The sequence below is a fragment of the Channa argus genome, chromosome 7, assembly GCF_033026475.1.
Source record: "Channa argus isolate prfri chromosome 7, Channa argus male v1.0, whole genome shotgun sequence".
Classification (NCBI taxonomy): Eukaryota; Metazoa; Chordata; class Actinopteri; order Anabantiformes; family Channidae; genus Channa; species Channa argus.
Genome location: NC_090203.1, coordinates 9219928 through 9240111, shown reverse-complemented (window position 1 = coordinate 9240111; position 20184 = coordinate 9219928). Strand labels below are relative to the sequence as shown.

Sequence of the window (20184 nt, the reverse complement as noted above, 5' to 3'; positions counted from 1 at the left end):
ATAAGCATTTCAGTCCAACGCGTGTGTCGCATACTGTATCCAGATGTGAACGCACTGTTTCCCATCTCCACCGGATGGCAGTGGCGGGACGCGCCATCGGACCTGTCTTTTGTGTTGGCAAGCACATCTTACGGCTGGCCGGCCATAAACACCAAAACAACAGGCATTTGTTCAGTGGTTGGACCGCAAAAACCGCGTCGGTGCTCTGAACGTGCTTTGTTGTTAGTGGGTAGCACTGCTTGCATGTGTAATGTCAGACTTTTAGAAGCTATATTTTGTAATTACATAACGATAAATTACGCAGCGATGCCATACTCCGGTGGATTCCGCAGCCACTGAAGACTGCGCATCTGGATTTGGCTGAGCCGCTAACGCTATAGCTAGTGAGCGAGCTAGCAGAGCACTGTGTTGTAGCCCAGCAGTGCTTTCCTGCTCAGTGCTTAAGAAGCTAGCTTTCGGTCCTGACCACTCGCTAAAGATAGGTTTGCAAATGTGGTCGCTAGCGTTAAAAGGGTGATTAAAATGTGATTTGCCATCGGGCCAAAGAGACGGGAACTGGTGAGTATGATATTGCAACTAAACCTTCAAATCAACCAGCTAACGGCCCCAAAGTGTTAGCAGTATTGAATTAGCTAGCTTAGCAAACCGTTACGTTAGCTTTGTTATGATAGCCTGCGGACAGCCCCTTGTTGCAAATACTAGATGGTTTAACAAATAAGAAACGTCATTAGTAAAGGCTAACGATGTGGTGATATGCATACACGATTATGTATGTGATAGCTACATTATTTTTGTGATGTGCACACTGACATCATGTGTACATTAACGGAACACAGGGGTAACATTACATAGCTCCACCAGAACCCATATATTTTCTAGTGGTTACCTCTGAGTCCTCTAAAATGCATCGGGTACTTTTATGTTGTGCGGTGTGTTGGCATTGCAGCTCTCCAAGGGCTATGCAGGCACACATTGAAATACATTGTTATCAGCCAGCAAAAATAAATACGTAAATAGCAAAATAAATAACTGAAATGTAAACAGCTACGCCAAACTGATGGAATCACCAGGCATAGACGTTATGTAGCTAGTAGATCAAGTGGTATTTATTTGTGGTGGAAATATTTATTCAGGATTTATATTAAATGATCATGTTCCACTTTTTGCCTCCCACCATAAGGCAGTGCGAGTGATGGCTGCCCCTCTCCCTGTCTCCTTCATCCTGGTGGTTCTGCTGTTGGTTGAGTCACCTGCGTGTCAGGCAGGGGACTGCAAGGGCCACAGACAGGTGTTGAGGGGGCCGCCAGGCTATGTCACAGACGGACCAGGAAATTACTCTGTCAATGGGAACTGCGAGTGGCTTATTAAAGGTATTATGACTTGGATGAGATTATCTTAGAGAAAGATTAATGGATTAATGAAACCTAACGTACAACCTATAGGCAGTTTTTGGTAAAAATACTTATTTCAGACTAGTCCTTAATTTACCAATTGCTTTATATCTTCCAGCACCCAGTTACAGTCACCGCATTGTCTTGAATTTCACCTTCATGGACACAGAGTGTACCTATGATTACCTGTTTGTTTATGATGGAGACTCCTACCAAAGCCCTCTCCTAGCCAGTCTGAGTGGCAACACTCTGCCTCAACCCATTGAAGCCAAATCTGGCAAGGTAACCAATTAACCATGAAAAACGAAACTCTGAAGCATCATAGCTATGGCAAATCTTAACTTTATGTGTGGTATATAATGTTTTTGTTCCAGATGCTGCTTCATCTTTTCAGTGACGCTAATTATAATCTCCTGGGCTTCAATGCTACCTACACCTTCTCTTTGTGCCCTGGGGCCTGTGGTGGTCATGGCCGCTGTGATTCTTCTACATCGAAGTGCCATTGCCATCAGGGCTGGGGAGGAGCAGCCTGTACAACCCCTCTGTGCTCTCAGTCTTGTTCTATGAATGGCCAGTGTGATAAGGTAAAAGTACAGAAGAGGAAGATTGCACATAAAGAAAAGAGTCCAAAGGTTACTCATTCATCACTGTATTGTTATGTCAACCCTGCAGTACATGGAGACATTGATTATTGGACCTTAAGTATTTTTGTCCATGTTTTGTCTCAGAAAGGAGAGCGCTGTGTGTGCAACACCAGCTTTGTCGGTCACAGCTGCCAGCTTGGGCTTCATGATGACAGTGGGGCCGGACAGTGGTGGCGTGTAAGTGACGGAAACCCCTACACACCTCCCAGGACTGGTTCTGCTGGCGTGTACCTCTCCTCCACTCGATCCATGTACTTGTTTGGCGGTGAGAGTGATTTTATTTTCCACTTAAATTGTAATATTTAGTGATCAAACACAGCTTCAACTTCTTTTTAAAACACATTTGTTGTAAACTGATGGTCCTTCGTTCTCTTCCAGATTTATTAAATGGTAACTTGTAACATTCTTTATCAAGGGTTAGATTTATACCAACCTTTATATTACTCTCTTGTTGTTGCTGTTTTTGATGATGAATGACAATAGTGTATGTTTAATCTTTTTCCCCTGTAGGGTTCGATCTGAACAGAGCTCTTGGTGACTTGATCAAGTACAATTTCAAATCCAACCAATGGGAAAGCAGGTCTTATGGTCACTCTCCTGTAAGTGGTCTGTGGATACCCACATTGTTTGTTTCCTTTTTTTTCCCATTAATAAAAGGAGCCTGGCTAATATCTGCCTTCTACAATCCAAACCAAGTCCAGATAATCCACTGTCGACCCAGCAACATTTGGTGCGGAAATCATAATTAGTTGTAATAAGTAAGTGAGTCTTTCAGGAAAATTTAAACCTAACCTGCAATAGTAAAGTCTATAAAATCAGTTTTTTTACAGCTGACTGTAAATCATTTAAAGACTTTGATATTTTGTTCGTGTGGTTAGTCTAAATATTCTGACTAGAACTTACAGCTAACAGAAGCATATAATATATATTTAAATATGCAGGATGTTGTTTGTAAATATGGTAGTGTAGAAATAAAATTATGGATTAAAGTATACAGTGTGTAAATTCTTAGTAGGTCAGCAGTGGCTCAGTTCTTAGAGTGGCCGCCCACCGACCATAGGTTTGGAGGTTCGCGCCTCTCCCAGGCACATGTAAAGTCTCCCTGGGCAAGACACTGAACCCCAAACCACCCATCCCAAGTTGTGCAGTGCCATTCCCAAGCCTAGTAAAACTGGTGAGGGTTGCGTCAGGAATTTTACCAGTGTCAAAATTAACATGCAAATTAACATGCAAACGAATGATCTGCTGTGGCGACCCTGAATTTACAGGATAAGCCGACAGACTAAAAAAATGTATGTGCAGTATGTATTTGGAGTTCTATATATATATTGCGGTGTAAATTGTATAATGTAATAAGTTTAAAACTGTTTCCCTTTTCCTTAAACTAAGATCTTTGTCAGTGTAAATACAAGTGTTCTCATTTATTGTTTTTCATTTCCTGTCATTTCTTTGGCTCTCCTGTGTTGCCAGGTGGCTCGTCATTCCCACACAGCAGTAGAGTGGATGGGTAATATGGTCATCTTTGGAGGAGAGCTAGCCAATGGCTCCCTGGCCAGTGATGTCTGGATGTACCGTCCATCCCATGATGACTGGCAACAGCTTGGTTTTTCAAATTCACGTGGTGCTCCTAAATTGGCCAATCATGCTGCAGCTGTAGTAGAAAATTATCTCTATGTATTTGGAGGTTTGTTGCATATTATATTGTCACCTTGCAGAGTTTGGATTGGGAAATTTTGTGCATTAGCAGCACATTTATTTTATCATTGTTTGTTTATATTTTACAGGTCGCACAGAGGAGGATATGTTTTCCTCTTCTCTGTATCGTTTTGGGCTGCGTGGCTCTGGGCGATGGGAGACTGTTTTGCCCACAGGTGGAAAGCCCCCAGCCACTGCTGGTCACTCCATGGTGTTCCACAGCCCATCCAGGACCCTGTTGGTCTATGGAGGCCACAGGCCTACCACTGCCAGGTATACAGCTTCTCACAAGGAAATGGTGCACAGCTATATACACAGTCACAATATGAAAAAAAAATATTGTAATGCTAAAGAGGAACAGTTTGTGAACTGTTTGCTGCACAAATGTGATTTGAGCAATGAATTTTTTTGTGTGTGTGTTATAGAAACTTAAAGGTATTAAAAAAAAAGGTATTAAAACTGTTCTTGGTATATGTTTTATCCAAGGTTCAGTGTGAGGGTGAACAATACTGACATGTTTCACGTGGACAGACGGTTTTGGACATCCTTACGTTCTCGTTTCCCAGCAACAGGCCCCAGAGAGAGAGCTTTTCACTCAGCAACTGTCATTGGAAACTACATGGTGGTATACGGTGAGCATTAAGAGCCTTATCAGACATACAGTTATGTATTTTAATCAGTGCTGTGCATATTTATCTTTTTTTCCTCAACGTTTATCTCCTAGGGGGGAATGTCCATATTCACTATCAAGAGGAGAAGTGCTATGATGAGGAGATTTTCTTTTACCATTTGGGCTGTCACCAGTGGGTGTCTACTCGGGAGAGATGGTCGCTCAGTGAGTTCTCGTAGATTTTATCTTTTATCAAAACTCTCAAACACTGACACACACAATAAAGTTTCTATTAGAAACTAGCTTTAGATATACACCTCCTACTAAACTCCTTTATTTTTGAAGATGGGGATGCCGTGCGGGGACGGTACTCGCATGTTGCTGCTGTAATGGAAGGACGAGTGCTGCTCGTCGCTGGGGGTTACAGTGGTGTTGCCCTTGGAGACCTGGTGGCTTACAAAGTTCCACTGTTCGTCAGTAGTGATCAAGGTGACAGGGTAAGTTAAAATCTCATAAAACAAGGAGTCATGGTGATAATACTAATACATTTCCTCAAGTAGCTGCGTCAAGGCTGATGGAAAAAGAATTTAATAATTCTTGGATAAAAGCAAGAAGTATATAGTATAACTGTATTGGTGTGTGTGTGGGTTGCCTTACCAGGATGCTGTTTGTGCTGAGGCACTGGATGAAAGTATGTGCCTTAAGAACCCAGAGTGCAGCTGGTGTGAAGGCCGTTGTCGAGAGTACCAGCCCACTAATCCGGTAACACTTTCCTCAAACATAACCTTTGCCATGTATGACTAATTAATAAACTGCATTGTTCTTGTTCCTAATCAGATATTGTCAGACATCCAAAATATCCTTTTCACTGTCAGGATTAACACTAGGATATAAACCCTCTTTTTTTGTGTGTTTTTAGTGTGGCAGTACTGGTTGCCTGGGCCTGGCTCGATTCCTGTCCGACTGCCAATCCTGTGTTGTGTTCAGTGGTACTCCAGCTTCTCTGGCCCGTGCCCCTGGTGATTTTGGCTGGTGTGTTCAGAATGAGTCCTGCTTACCAGTGTCAGGTGAGACCCAAGGAAGGAGGAAGGAGAGCAAATGAGAAGATTTAAGTCTTAGACTGAAAAACCAAGACAAGATGTTGGGAGTTGACATGGGAGGGATTGAACTCTTGTTGGGCGTGTTTCACAGATTGAGCATAGTGACTTGACTTCACCCAGTTAAGACTGGACTGGTTACTCAGACAATGATTTGACTTGCCTATCCAGTCGCATACTTCTTTTGGTGCAGTGAAGTCATGTATTTTTACTCATTTTGAACACACGCTACACAAAAGTCACAGATAACATCCATTTCGGTACAGTAGTACATTTTAGGAAACCGCTGTATTATGAGTTTTTAAGAGGTCAGATGTGTTTTTTGTGTGCTGACCTCTCCCTCTCGGTCTCACAGAGCGAAGTGCGTGCCGTGTGGACCAGATCTCAGGGGCGTACGGCTGGTGGGGGGAGCGTACCCTTTTCCTAACCTCCCTCCACTCCTGTCGCACCGAGAACTATGTCCCAGGACTGCACCTGCTCACCTTCCAGCACCCCCGCAACGACTCCCAGCCTGACAAGGTACGGAGTCCAAATCTCAACTGCTAACTGTTGTAGTTGTGGTCTTAACTACTTACCTATTTGCTTATACTTATCCCTCCTTCCTGCCTCAAACTTTGACAATTTGACCCCACTGCAGTTCTCTTGAACTTGAATATTATAATTGTTTCTCTTTTATTGTTATTGTTTATTTCTCCTGCTTGTGGCTTTTTAATTTCTTGACTCCAGTGTTCGCTCCTTTTATTCTGCCTGCTTTGTAATGCACTCATAGAGAGGAATAATATTAATTCAAAGTACTTTATCAAACATGTGAAGCAATTTGTAGAGAATAGTGCTTCTGTTGATGTGTTCCCACTTCCATTGATCTTCCACCGTCCTCCATCCTCCTCACCCCTTCACCAGGTGTCTATCCTTCGCAGCGCCAACATCATCCTTAGCCCTACTACAGAAATGGATGTAGCCCTACAGTTCAGGGGCTTTATCCACCCGTTGTGGGGAGCCCCTCCTCCAGCGCCCCCTCCCACTGAGTCTGTCTCTATGTGGGCTCGCATTCAGAGGCTACACTTTGAGGCTCGAATGGCATCAGGGCCCAATTCCAGCCAACTGGTGAGGAAAAACAAGACTATCCTTGTGTTTAGTTTACAGATGTAAACTATACTTTGTATTAAATGATTTTTTTAATATATTGCATTTTTACTCAACTCATAGCCACTTTTAAATTATTTGAGCAGGAGGTGGTGGGTCGATGGGCAGCTCAACAAGAGAAGGAGTTAAAACTGCTGACTCGCACAGATGGGAGTAGACTGTTTTCTAACCTGACAAGGGGCAACAATTACCTTGTCCAGGCTGAGGGTTACCTTAACAACTCGGGCTCAGGACAGACCAGTGAGATGGCCCTTATCTGGAACAGAACATTGCCTGGTGGAAGTGTGAGTACTGGCACATTTAAATCTGGGGATCTTTTGAAAAATCTGTAGTATGTTATTTAAAAAAAACTTGGGTTAGCATTTATGCATACATTTATTTAGTAAAGCATTAGGAATCTTTAAAAGCCTCTGTGTTGGTATTTAGTGTCATGGTTTGACCTCTGAACTTAACTACAGATGTTTCTCAACACCTGGTTTTCTTCCAGTTGTTGAACTTGTACCTCTCTCCCGATACCTTTTTGTCTTTCTAGGAGATATCCTTCTTGTTCTTGGAGCCCTACCGCTCAGGTTCCTGCTCAGGTTACATGTCCTGTCTGGCCTGCCTGTCCGACCAGTCTTGTGGCTGGTGCTCAACTTTGTCCCGCTGCCTGCTGCGGGACGGTCCAGACCTGGAGCCCTGCCCCGAGAGAGAGAATTGGGAAGGCAAAGGAGACAAAGGAGGAGGCAAGGAAGAAGATCAGCGCCATCTGCTGTTAGCGCCCCAACACTGCACCTTGTGTGAAGAATACAGAGACTGCTCTGCTTGTACTCAGGTACAACACAGATTACACGATTATCAGAGATTCACAGATTATCACTATGTTGCTGATATTACATGTATTCAGTATGAGCATTAACTTATGTAAAGCTGTGTTTGGAGTGTAGGACCCTTATTGCGAGTGGCAAATAAACTCCAACAAGAAAGGTGACTACCAGTGTAGTCGACGGGGGAGACTGGATGGATCCATACGTGACTCAAAAGGGTGTCCTAAAGTCTGCAACCAGTGAGTTAAAAAACTATTTTTAATACCTGTAATTACAGATAATACATGACTGCAACAAGAAACTTGAACTCATCCTTATTGTCTTCACTCGTCTGGTCCTTCTTTTGTCTTTGCTAAAGGAGAAAAACATGTGGTGAGTGCCTCTCTAATTCCAGCCAGTGTGCATGGTGTGAGTCAGCCCAAGCCTGCTTCTATTTTGCTGCCTACCTCACAAAATATCCCTATGGAGAGTGCAGGGACTGGTACGACAGGTAAAATGAGGGCATTCTTAAAAATTTAATAATATTTATGGTTAAAACTTGTTACACATGTTGGCTTTGGTTAGATTTTTTTCAGTCATTGAGTTAAAATGAATGTTTCATCAATGATCTAATATTCATATCCTTTGATTTCCCTTTAGTGTTCATTCGGTTCCCCAGTGCAAGCAGTGTTCAGCTTTAAATACGTGCACAGATTGCCTGAGAACATTCCAGTGCGGTTGGTGTGGCGATTACAACAATCCCACAATTGGAAAGTAAGTATGGCAAAAACTATGAATTGATGCTTAAATTCTTTTTAACAAAGACATGGCTGATTTTATTATTGTTAATGTTATTATTTTTAGTGTAATATTCTTGTGTTGGTTTCTACTCATCATTTTAGATGTTTAGGGGGAGACTGGGCAGGAATGGACGACCCCTCGGTTTACAACTGCAGTGTGGCTGTCGCTGAAGCACGTGCTGCAAAGTAACATATCTCTCATAATTTTGTTGTGACAGGATAAAGAAAGGATGTGACATTTACTTACACGACAGTTACTTTTATCAATACAACTGTACTTGTATTAAAAATTGTGAGTGAAGTATTTCAGACTTGTATTTGTTGTAATTCAGACCGTGGAACTCAAAGAAGTCCTTAACTTGTTTTTCACAACAATTACTCTAGACAGATAGTTAATGTTTGCAAAAAATATTTGGCAACTATTGAAAAGGTACCTCACTTTTACTACCCTCCATTTTACAGTATTTTAATAAACCAAAAATAAAAATAATAATAATCCAAATTTAATTTGACTGACTCCTAAGCTCAATGGTGAGATCAACTTGCTTGTATGTTGTTAACAAAAACACACCTTCTAAATAGAGCCATACAGATGGTTGGTAAATGGATAATGCAATGTGTTTAACATCTGTCTGTCTCTTCTAGCCCTGAGCCTCAGACCTCAGCCCCGCCTCGACCCCTGGAAATGGAGATGGAACTGGAGCACCTGGATGATGAAGAACAAGATGCAATTTGGTCCTACCCCACCTGTCCTGATGTTGAAGAATGCAGACTCGGTCTCCACAACTGTCATGTCTTTGCCACCTGCATAAACACACCCACCTCTTATGAGTGCCATTGTGAAAGAGGATACACAGGGGATGGTACACTGCACTGCAACCAGACGTAAGAGTTGGGTAAACATGTGTAGGGGTGGGATGACGATTCAACATAATCATTTACGCCAATACGTTGATTTACGTAACGTGCGTCGATGAGTCACAAGTAGGAATTAAGATGGCTGAGTCTAGTGAGAGCAATCCACGATCCTCTAAAGTATTCGGAGTATTTTAAGCACAGATCAAACAACATGGTGATCTTTGAGCTCTGCAAATTGTTTTATTTATTTTGCAAAATTTTTGATTTGCTAAATCTAAATCACACCTTTCACTTCCTTTCACTTAAACAGACCAAGCTCTTGCTTTAATTATATTGTGGAGAGACTTTATATTAGTGTGTAAAACATAGATTAGTTAAGACTGGTCTATGTTTTGCTTCAGTAATAATACCCTGCAGTGCATACTTTGTCATATTTGTTTGTTTAAAGAGAAGATAATTGACTAAAATATTGAAATATAAATGATTCATGAATTTAAATGTTTTATTTATAGTAAATGAATTGTTATACTAATTAAAAACTATAATTGAAAATTAGTTTATTTGACCAAAAAAATCAAATTAAAATTTTTAAATATCTAAACCTAAAAAAAGTCTTTCCTACAGGTGCTACAATGAATGTCGTGAAGGTCAGTGTAGTGGCAGTCCAAGGTTTGAGTGTGAATGTTCCCTGGGATGGACATCTGATCCTGCGACTCTCGTTCTGAGTGGCGTTGAATGTGATGTGGACTGTGGCTGCAACTTCCATTCTACTTGTATTACTGCTCCAGGGATCTGTGACGAATGCCAAGGTGAGACCTTAACAATCGAATTCTCAATCATTTCTGAGCTTTAACCAATAATGAAACAGTCCAAGATAACGCTTTCTTTACTGTCTAATTGAGACATTCATTATATACAAGGCTACACCGTTAATCAATTTATTACTTACACATGCTATCGATACCCTGATCAACATCAACAGCCTTCACAAAAAATTAAGTGGAAGAATGTGATATTTTATTTTGATATTTTATTCTCTGGATGAGCAGCTGTATAATAACAATTCTTCCTCTTGTTTTTCAGATTGGACTACAGGGCCCCACTGCGAGCACTGCCGTCCAGGCAGCTTCGGTTCAGCCTTGGCTGATGGTGGCGGCTGTGTTCCTTGTGAGTGTAACGGCCATGGTGACCCTCTCCGAGGCTACTGTCACAACCAGACAGGCCAGTGCTACTGCACCCACAACACCCAGGGACCACACTGTGAGTCCTGCCTGCCTGGTTACTACGGAGACCCCAGGTACGGAGATCTTCACTATGCACTCTGAGTGTCATGCACACCATTCTATTTTTTGTGTCTCAACTGGTGGTTGAAAAAATTGAAAGTCAATGAATGGATTGTATGATAAATTAATGAAAAAATCATACTGTGTCAAATGTTATCTGGTTGACTTTTGTATTGTCAGATACTCTTGTCATGAATAGTCTATTCTAACAACTTTTTTTTATGATAGGAACAATGGCACATGCTACCGCCAGTGCCAAGGTCGATCTGTGCTGCTTTCCTCTACCTCCCCCTCCATCATGTCTCTTTCCTCCTCTCTTGGATGGCGAAGTGGCACAGAGGGCAAAGGAGGGCTTTCACATTGCCTTTGGGTCTTGTCTGTGACGGAGAATCTCACTCCTTGTCTGCCTAGACAGCTGTGTCCTCCTGTAGCCCTTACTCTACACCCAGACTCCCATACATACTGTAAGGTCAGTACAAGTGTGGCCTCATCAGGTTAGATGTACTTTAACCTACTAAACTGTCTGTTTCACATTCTATTTGCCTTCTTTTGCAGAGCTCTTATGTCTATGTCTTTGATGGCCTTCCTCGCTTTCTCAGCAATGGGGTTGTACATTCAGATCATAACCTAATTGGAGCCTTTTGTGGCACCACAAGGATTCAGCCTATCACAGTGGAGGCCACATCAGGTACGCTTCAAATTTGACTTCTAAACTTATGGCATCTGCTTAGTCCCTCAGTTATTCATTCAGTAATGAATGTTATCAAGAAGTTTGCTGTAGCTACATTTTAGTAGATTAACCATGCAAAGTGTAATCTGTTTTACTATATATGTATTGTACATATAATGTAAGTTCTTTTTTCCACAAGGTGTGATTTCTGTCTACTTTGAGGCCAATGTTTCTTCAAACAAACCACAAGGCTTCAATGCATCTTTTTGGGTGCGGCGATGTCACCAGAGCACTGATGAGGGGGAGGAGGGGTCACCTGTGTGTCCAGGCGGAGCACAGTGCCAAGGGGGGCTCTGCCAGTGCCCTCACGGATATGGAGGGCCCCACTGCGACCGAGCTTTGTGTCCTCAGGATTGTGGAACAGCAGAAGGAAGAGGAGCTTGTAATATTGTAAGAGATTTTTGTAAATATAAATTAATTTATATAAAGTTTGCTTTGTTCATCCATGTTGCTCTTGGGAAACTGGGATCATTTTTTTCTGGACCTTGAAGTGCTATTAATAAAATATGGAATTTGTTTACATTTTATTTGTTGACAGTAGAATATCATGACACAACATATTTTCTGTAGTTATATAGTCCAATTGATGTGGTGTGATGTGTATATAATACTCAATTTAGGTTAAACTCGAAGAAATAAAACAAAAGGACAAAGCGCACTAATCAATATATATATATATTTTTTTTTTTCTGTCTTAGTCCCTCGGAGTATGTGTGTGCTCAGCTAGCTGGGCTGGTTCAGATTGCTCCGTTCCTTGGGATGCCAACAGCCTGATCTGGGAAACACTGCTGGACACACAGCTGACAGTGGTGGGGACAGAACTTGACAAATTATTTATTTACCCTTACTCCAGAAACAAACGCACATCTAAATGCATTATTGCTTTACAGAACCAAGCCCACAGGTTCCTCCACAGGATGGGTCACTCTCTGGTGGCTGGACCACAGGGCAACCTCTGGATGTATGGAGGACTCTCTCTGTCAGAGGGCATTCTGGGAAATGTCTACAGGTAAGGGCATGCCATACCTGAGACTATTTTCAGTGTGATTAATGTTATGAAACTTTTCATGTAATTGAATGTAATTTTGAAATGTTGATGTAATTATTGAATGTAATGTATGTGCAGTATATATGTGGGGCATGTACAAATCTATTTGTATGATAATGCATTTTGTCTCTGGTACATTCAGATACTCTGTGTTGGAGCGCCGCTGGACCCAAATGTTGACGAGCTCCATGGAAGAAAGCTCAACCCCTTGTTCTCGCTATCACCACGCCTCTGCAGTACTGACCATTCACGAGTCTGGCTCTGGAAATCATGGAGCCAGTCACAACTTTATGTTGGTGGTGGGCGGTGTTACTCAAAATGGTGTTGCCATGGACACCTGGAGTCTAAATCTCAGTAGTTTAGTCTGGAGAGAACACAAGGTCTGGATTAGACTGAAAATACAAAATGTATGGAGAGTATTTCTTGTTTGTGTTTTGTTTTTGTAACAAATTAAATGTTCTTCCACCTCTGACAGAGCTCAGTGCTTCCACAAGTGGCTGGCCACACTTTGACTGTACGCCGAGACTCATCCGTGCTGTTGATTGGAGGTTACTCTCCAGAAAATGGCTTCAACCACCATCTACTGGAGTTTAGCCCTTATTCTGGAAATTGGACTATTGCCCCTCATACTGGCACACCACCTACAGGTGTCAGAGGCTGTTTCTTTTCAACGATAGTGATTGTCTTGTGACATACATACAAAAAGTTTGTTGACCTCACTGTTGCATTTTAGAAATGTATCCAAATAAGTCAACACAAATTACTTTTTTCCTTCTTCATTTAAACCTCTTTTTTTTTAAATTTTTTTTTTTTTGCGCTTACATTTTCAGGTTTATACGGCCACTCAGCAGTCTACCATGAGCAGACTGATGCCATCTATGTCTTTGGAGGCTACCGCTTTCATGTGGAGACTGTTGAACCCTCAGGCGAACTTTACAGTTTATACTATCCCAACCTTACTTGGTCTCTGCTGGTCCCCTCACAGGGTAATAAGGTAAGGGGATGGCCTGATCAAGTCTCTGTCCCCTGCTCACAGGCTAATAAAAGCTAACCAACCCAGTTAATTGTCCTCAGTCCATAGCATAAATATATCTTTTCTTTCTGTATCATATCTTTCCCATGCAGCCCATATCCCGTTTATTTCACGCTGCAGCCCTGATCAAAGACACCATGGTCATTGTAGGCGGGAGGACAGAAGCAGAAGACTATAGTAACTCTGTGTCTCTGTACCAGATAAACTGTAACACCTGGATACAACCAGGTGACAGTCTCAGTGATTTTCTGCAGATTCAGTAATGTCCAATCATCACTTACCATGGCATAACCTAACCCATTTTTCTTGTTTTTCAGTCTCCGCTATTGGAGACCCAGTTAATCGGTCAGTGTCTCTTGCCATGACGAGCTGGGACGGACGTCTCTTTTTATCAGGAGGTTTCAATGGTGTCACTCTAGGCAGACTCCTAACACTGACTGTTCCTTCTGATCCCTGTGCTGTGCTGCCCACACCAGAGGCCTGCAACACCACCACAGGTAGCTGCGTCTGGTGTAGGGGAACCTGTGCTTCTTCTGATACTGCAGAGAGGTAAAGTAGCTGAAAGAAACTAAATAAATGACATTGTATTCCTAAGTTAGTCATAGCTACTTGATAATATTAAACCTACTCTTAATAATCTCTCTCCATCACCATCAGAATGGGCTGCCTTACTGCTCAGTCTCCCTGCTCCCCAACTCCTCGTCAGCCAGACCAGTGTCGCAGACTGAAGACCTGTAGTGAATGCCTTGCCCGACACCCTAAAACATTCTCAAGTCTATCACAGGTAACATTCATCACCTCTACACTATCTCTAGCACAAGGAAAGACGGTGACTCTCAACTACAAACTGTTTGTTGAATTTCCCAGCATACCCTACAGTGTAAGTGGTGCACAAACTGTCCAGAGGGGGCCTGTATTAGCAGCTCTGTTAGCTGTACATCTGAACATGATTGTCGGATAAACCAGAGGGAGATATTTCTGTCCAGCAACTGCACTGAGACCAGTTGTGAGGCTTCTGACTGTCCCAAGTGTACTGCTTCCGGAAAATGCATGTGGACTCGGCAATTCAAACGCACAGGTATGGGCAACAGTATTGCATTTGTAAATTTACATTTCTGTTGGTTTTTTTTTTTTTTTTTTGGTTTGGTTGTTTTTAATCAACCCTGTTACAATCCGACTTTGACTCCACACCCCAGACCAAAGATTTGGGGCACTGTCATGAAGTTCCACTAAAAGCAGTGACTGTGTTTCGATTTTCACAGGTGAGACAAGGCGCATCCTGAGTGTGAACCCCACCTATGACTGGACATGTTTCAGCTACGCCCTGCTCAATGTCTCACCCATGCAGGTGGAGTCCTCCCCACCTCTGCCTTGTCCTTCACCATGTCACAGTCTCCATAACTGCATCCTTTGTCTGGGCTCCAGAGGCTCTGATGGGGGCTGGCAGCACTGTGTGTGGAGCATGGCTCTGCAGCAGGTAAAGCTCCTATGCTCAAGCCTCGCAGACATATCTTTTGTGCATTAGTCAATAAAAGCGTGTTTATATGGAGCTACTCTCTCACATCTCTAACCCTTTCTACCAGTGCATGAGCCCATCTTTTGTGCCCCTGCGATGCGAGGCAGGTCAGTGCGGCCGTCTGCTTTCTGGAGGGGACTCTTGCTCTCCACAGTGCTCCCAGCTCACCCAGTGCTCCCAGTGTATTGCCAGGCCTCAGTGTGGCTGGTGTGCTACTCGGGGGGGCAATGGGGCTGGACGCTGCCTGCAAGGAGGACTTGATGGTGAGAAATATATTAATGCAACTGAGGATTGGAGAGTGTAACCAGTTATATTCTCCTCCTTGCATGTTTGTACTATTCTAAAATTTGATTCTCTCACCATCCTACATTTTTGTCTCACAGGTGTGAGTGAGGGCGTTTGCCCCCTGAGAAACAGCAGTTGGTCTTTCCTCCATTGTCCAGAGGAGGATGAATGTGCCAATGGCCATCACCATTGCAACACCACCCAGGACTGCCACAACCTTCCCCAGGGATACCACTGCACATGCAAACAGGGTTACATACTCAGCAGGTAACAGGACACATTAGTTCAAACATATACTGTTGCCATTCATTTTAACTGGAAGGGTTTGCTCCAAGTCACTTTTTCAATGTATTTTTTTTTCTGTTCAGTCTCTCTGGTCAGTGTGAGCCAGTGTGTGCACAAGGCTGTGTGAATGGGACATGTGTGTCCCCAGGAGTTTGCCAGTGTCACTTTGGCTTCGTGGGGGATAACTGCTCCTCTCAGTGCAGTTGCAACAAACACAGTAACTGTGCTGGTGTTAATAAACCAGATGTTTGTCTTGAATGCCACAATAATACAATAGTAAGTGCTTAAAATAAGACATTTCCCCACAATGTTCTTCCACTTTTGTTGGTGTATATTGATTTTCTCCACTTCCTTATTCTAGGGTAAGCACTGTGAGAAGTGTAAGCCCCTCTTTGTAGGCTCTGCCAAAGGAGGTGGCACCTGTCGTCCATGTCGAGAGTTTTGCAGGGGAAACAGTGTTGTATGTCTGTCACGAGATGAACACAAGAAGGCCCTTGAAAATCCACAGCATTTCTCTCTGGATCCCAGCAGTGTAAGTGCATGAAATTCTTGATTACCTATTTCTATAAAACAATATTTTGTTTGTTGTTATTTTGTTTTTATCTTGGACACTGTTTTGTTAAGTATCAGGGTTCATCTTTCTCTTCCCAGATTCAGAACTGGGTGTCTGAGGGTCCCACTGAAGAGAATGCTGTGTGTGTGAACTGTCAGAACAACAGCGTGGGAGACAAGTGTGAGAGTTGCCTTAGTGGCTACTTCCTGCTGCAGGGCAAGTGTGAGAAGTAAGTAATCATTAAACTTAAATTTCATTAACAAACTCCTTTTTATTATATGGATTTTTCTCCTACTTAAGTGTTTTTGGTTTTCTTTCTGGTGTTCACTACTGTATGTGTCTGATGTTTCCTCTCTTTATTTCAGGTGTCAGTGTAATGGTCATGCAGACACATGTAATGAACATGATGGCACGGGTTGCCCCTGCCAAAACAACACAGAGACTTCCTCCTGTCTAAGCAGCCCTCAGAGTGACCGGAAAGATTGCTATAGGCAGCAAGTATGTTCAGGTTACAGATTACTTTAAATATGTGGGGAATTTTTTTTATTTTGCATAATGTGTTTCTGCACATAAAAGGTGGCCTCTTCTGTTTTCCTTTCTCTCGATCATAATATGTAAGATTATGTAGAAGTATGGCCTTTTGCTGAGTGGGGTTTGCCTTGTGTTTCCATTTAGTGTGCCAAGTGCAAAGACTCCTTCAATGGTACACCAGTGAATGGGCGTCAGTGTTACCGTCAGTTCAATGTGGATACAGAATGCTGCTTTGATCCCACATCCCAGACCAACTGCTTCCATGATCCCACGATCCGCAACCTGCCTAAGGGACGTACTGTGTTCTTTGCAGCGCAGCCAAAATTCACCAATGTGGACATTCGCGTCACCATTGATGTCACCTTTGGTGAGGTGGAGGTTTATGTGTCTAACTCTCATGATACCTTCATTGTGGATGTGGACCGGTACACCGGAATTCACACCATCAAGATCGAGGAGGAATCAGTAACTCGGGGAACAACGATAGATAAGGAATCTCCTCCATCCCCTATAAAGGTGTTTTCCAACACTTCATCTGGCCTTGGAGGTTCAGTGCTCTCCCACAACCCATTGCAGCTGCAAGCAAAACCGCCAGGGGCAGAGAGGGAAATTAGGGAAGAGCGGGCAGAAGGACTCATCACCTACATCACTGTGTGGAAACCACAGACAGTACTGATTGTCCGTGGGGTTCGAGACCGTGTGGTCATCACCTTCCCCCATGAAGTGCACTCCCTGAAGTCCAGCCGCTTCTACATTGCTCTGAGAGGCGTGGGAACTGACGAGAGACAAGGAGAGTCCCAGGGCCTGCTGTTTCTGCGACAGGACCAAGCACACATCGATCTTTTTGTCTTCTTCTCAGTTTTCTTCTCCTGCTTTTTCCTCTTCCTCTCTGTCTGCGTCCTTCTGTGGAAGGTTAAGCAGTTCCTTGACTTCCGCCGAGAGCAGCGACGCCACATCCAGGAGATGACCAAGATGGCGTCTAGACCCTTTGCTAAACTCACCATATATCTCGAACCAGAGGAACCTCAGCTCATCTACCTGCCTTCGGCTGGTGGTGGGTTGGGGGGTAGCACTGTATCCCTTGCTCATGCCCGATCAAGCAAGTTAGGAGGAGTGGTAGTCGGTCAGAGGGGCAGGGCAGGAGCTGTCTCCTACAAACATGACCCAGGTTCTGGACCCACAGCTCACCACCATCATCACCTCACTCTAGGTGGAGGGGGCAGCAATGGCCAGCACCTGCCCATGCACTACCTGAACACCCACCACTATGCCGGCACCACCACTGGCAACCCAGCCTCACATCACCACCCATCCACGTACAGCGGCTACCAGCACTTTTGCCGCTCTGACCCCTTCCTCTCCCAGCTTATGGGCTTTTCCTATTCCTCCTTCAAAGTAGGACCAATTACCTTGGAACCTACAGATGATGGCATGGCTGGGGTAGCCACTGTCCTCTTCCAGTTACCTGGAGGTGTCCTGGCTCCAAATCGTGCCTGTCTTGGCTCAGCACTGGTTACTTTGCGTCAGAACCTGCAAGAATATTGTGGCCACGGCAATGGAGGGGGGCACCCAGGGACGGGGGCAGGGCGCAAGGGGCTGCTAGGACATCAGCACCTGACCACTATGGCTATGTAGGGAAACGAAAGCTATAAATAAGACATAGAGAAAGGGGATGGGATGAGGCTGTAAAGTGTTAAATACATAATAAATTAATTTTTGAAGTAAACAGAGTCACAAGGCGAAGTACAACAGAAATTTATGTCAAAGGCAGTAAATGATGCATTTGGAACAGAGTTGTACATACACTGTATAATTAATTATTAAGTGTCTTTTATTGTATTATGTATTGCTAAACTGTATTTCAGTGCTTCACATGACCAAGCCAGCTGTTTCTAGAATGCACTACAACTGCTATACGTATCAACAAAACAATGTTGCATCCCATCTCTGATCACTAAAACAGGTATGGGCACACTTGACAGTCAGTCTCATGTTAGGACTGAAGCTAGACTGTCATTAAAATTGTTCTCATTGACCAACGGAGGTGTTAAGTAAGACATCTGCTTACTTTGGAACCAACATGTGCTTTATACCCTAAAAAGTGACAATCAAGTTGCCATGTAGAACAAAAGACATTTTAAATTGGTTCAGCATAATGTGCTGTGCATAATATTTGATTGTCAGGTCAGTGCAGGAGAAAGTAAGAGATGGTTTTTATATCATAGTTTATGTGAGTGATTAATAATTGTTACTCGGTGTATGGCAGGCTTCTGATTTATTATGTTGATGTTGAACTGACTCATGAGTATGATTTTTTTTTTTTTTTTTTTTTTTTTTGAGTATTCATTGACCTGCTTTATCACATTGTTTTTCTGCTCATCTGCATTCACTTCTTGCCTTGTCTGTGAGTCAACAGACTTACACTTATTGGTGTTTATGGAATTGTACGGTGAAGCTACTAGAGGATGTAATGACAGTAACACATTTTACAGTTTGGTTCATGAATTGTTTTTGCTTTAAAAAACTATGTTCTCAATATTAGACTTCAGTTCCTGACACTACAGTACTTTCAAGATGGAACTGGTCCTGAAAAATGAAGACATTTTGTCATCTTAAAAGGTGATCACATTTTGTTGATGTGAAATGTAAGTTTGTGCTTTGGCTAGCTTTACTGGACTGCTTTTGTCGGGCAGCCTGCCTGCTTAGGTGATTGTATTAGCAAATCATAGCTACAGTTTGATCAAAACCATTGGATGTGGGTGAAAAAATACAGATTGAAAAAGTTAAAATAATAATAACATTTCATTAGAAAGTTGTCCTAGTGAGAGGTTTTGGCAAGACTTGAAAGTTTTTATTTACAATGAAACTGACTGAGTTGTTCAGTAGTTAGTGTTGAAGCTATTGGTTTTTGTTTTTAATTTTATTTTTAATTTTTTTTGCACTGCAAGGAGGCAGTGAGCCCATGTGAAACACTAAGAGTGGATGCCGTCCAGCCTCAGATAGTGCACAGTATCATGGATGAACTTAGAATGGTGCTACTGGCTTCTTATCTAATGAATCACAATGTTTTGTCATGAACTAAATATTAATAGAATAGTTAAGCAAACTAAAGTTCAAATAAATACTGTCACTATTTATAGCACTCTCCACAAAATAAGCATTAGTAGTATCTTATTTTGGTCTTGTATCTTTGTGTATGTTTTTTTTTTAACATACTTTATTTTTGTACAAAACCTTTGTTGCTTTTTTCTTTCTTTTTTTTTCAAAGAAGGGAACAGTCTTGTACAGAAGGTTGTCTGAAGATTTTCTGTCCTGAGTCGGCCTAAATAAAGTCTGTGGAACAAGTGTCTGTGTGTGGCACAAGGGAAAAATCATGTAGCAGACTATAAATTGAGGTTTACAAATAGCTGTTTTTAACAATGATTCCTAGCAATTTTAGTAAAAGTCAAAAATTAAAATGCATGAAGTCTGATGGTCAGAATTAGTCATTTCTATTTATGCTTATCTAGATGTTTAATCATACATCTTAATTATTAAAGTAAGGTTACATGAACTGAGGAAATGTTTCCTCTGACATTGGATGCATTTTATAGTGCACCTGTTACACACTAATTACAAGCCTCATTTAAATCAAATTGATCTAGAGAAGTAGTAATTATAATTTATACATGTGACAAAGAAAAATAAATATTAGAAAAAAGTAAAACATTTTGTTTAGTGTCGGATATGGGAGAAGTATTCTGTCCAGCAAAAGTAAACTTTTTCCTGGCATTTCACTACAATAAACTTTTCAACGCTTAAGTCGTTTTTGCAGTACTCAAACCAGAAAAAAGACCCATGTTTTACATATTGTATTTAGATTATCCAATACATCATGAATAAGCCGTGATTTACTAT

The 20184-nt window shown here is 42.3% G+C and overlaps 1 protein-coding gene across 2 annotated transcripts; it reads left to right on the top strand.

Moving 5' to 3' along the window:
- The first annotated feature begins 104 nt into the window (after positions 1 to 104).
- On the top strand, positions 105 to 19632 carry megf8 (multiple EGF-like-domains 8). Of its 2 annotated transcripts, none has more exons than XM_067509439.1 (44): positions 105 to 558; positions 1181 to 1370; positions 1510 to 1673; positions 1766 to 1975; positions 2120 to 2300; positions 2546 to 2634; positions 3506 to 3719; positions 3820 to 4003; positions 4217 to 4362; positions 4455 to 4565; positions 4686 to 4837; positions 5001 to 5102; positions 5260 to 5407; positions 5793 to 5956; positions 6338 to 6541; positions 6667 to 6864; positions 7113 to 7394; positions 7507 to 7625; positions 7745 to 7876; positions 8026 to 8139; positions 8268 to 8351; positions 8811 to 9050; positions 9648 to 9832; positions 10107 to 10320; positions 10535 to 10775; positions 10862 to 10994; positions 11176 to 11426; positions 11735 to 11845; positions 11927 to 12045; positions 12227 to 12464; positions 12560 to 12731; positions 12915 to 13078; positions 13210 to 13345; positions 13435 to 13666; positions 13775 to 13901; positions 13985 to 14195; positions 14380 to 14594; positions 14701 to 14896; positions 15017 to 15185; positions 15287 to 15479; positions 15565 to 15735; positions 15855 to 15985; positions 16122 to 16254; positions 16432 to 19632. In XM_067509439.1, exons 2-44 carry the CDS (start codon positions 1193 to 1195, stop codon positions 17920 to 17922), a joined length of 8649 nt encoding a protein of 2882 aa, XP_067365540.1. In that variant the 5' UTR covers positions 105 to 558; positions 1181 to 1192; the 3' UTR covers positions 17923 to 19632. The 2 variants fall into 2 exon arrangements, with proteins under 2 accessions (XP_067365540.1, XP_067365539.1); XM_067509438.1 differs by having other exon boundaries at positions 1766 to 2023.
- The last annotated feature ends 552 nt before the right edge of the window (positions 19633 to 20184 follow it).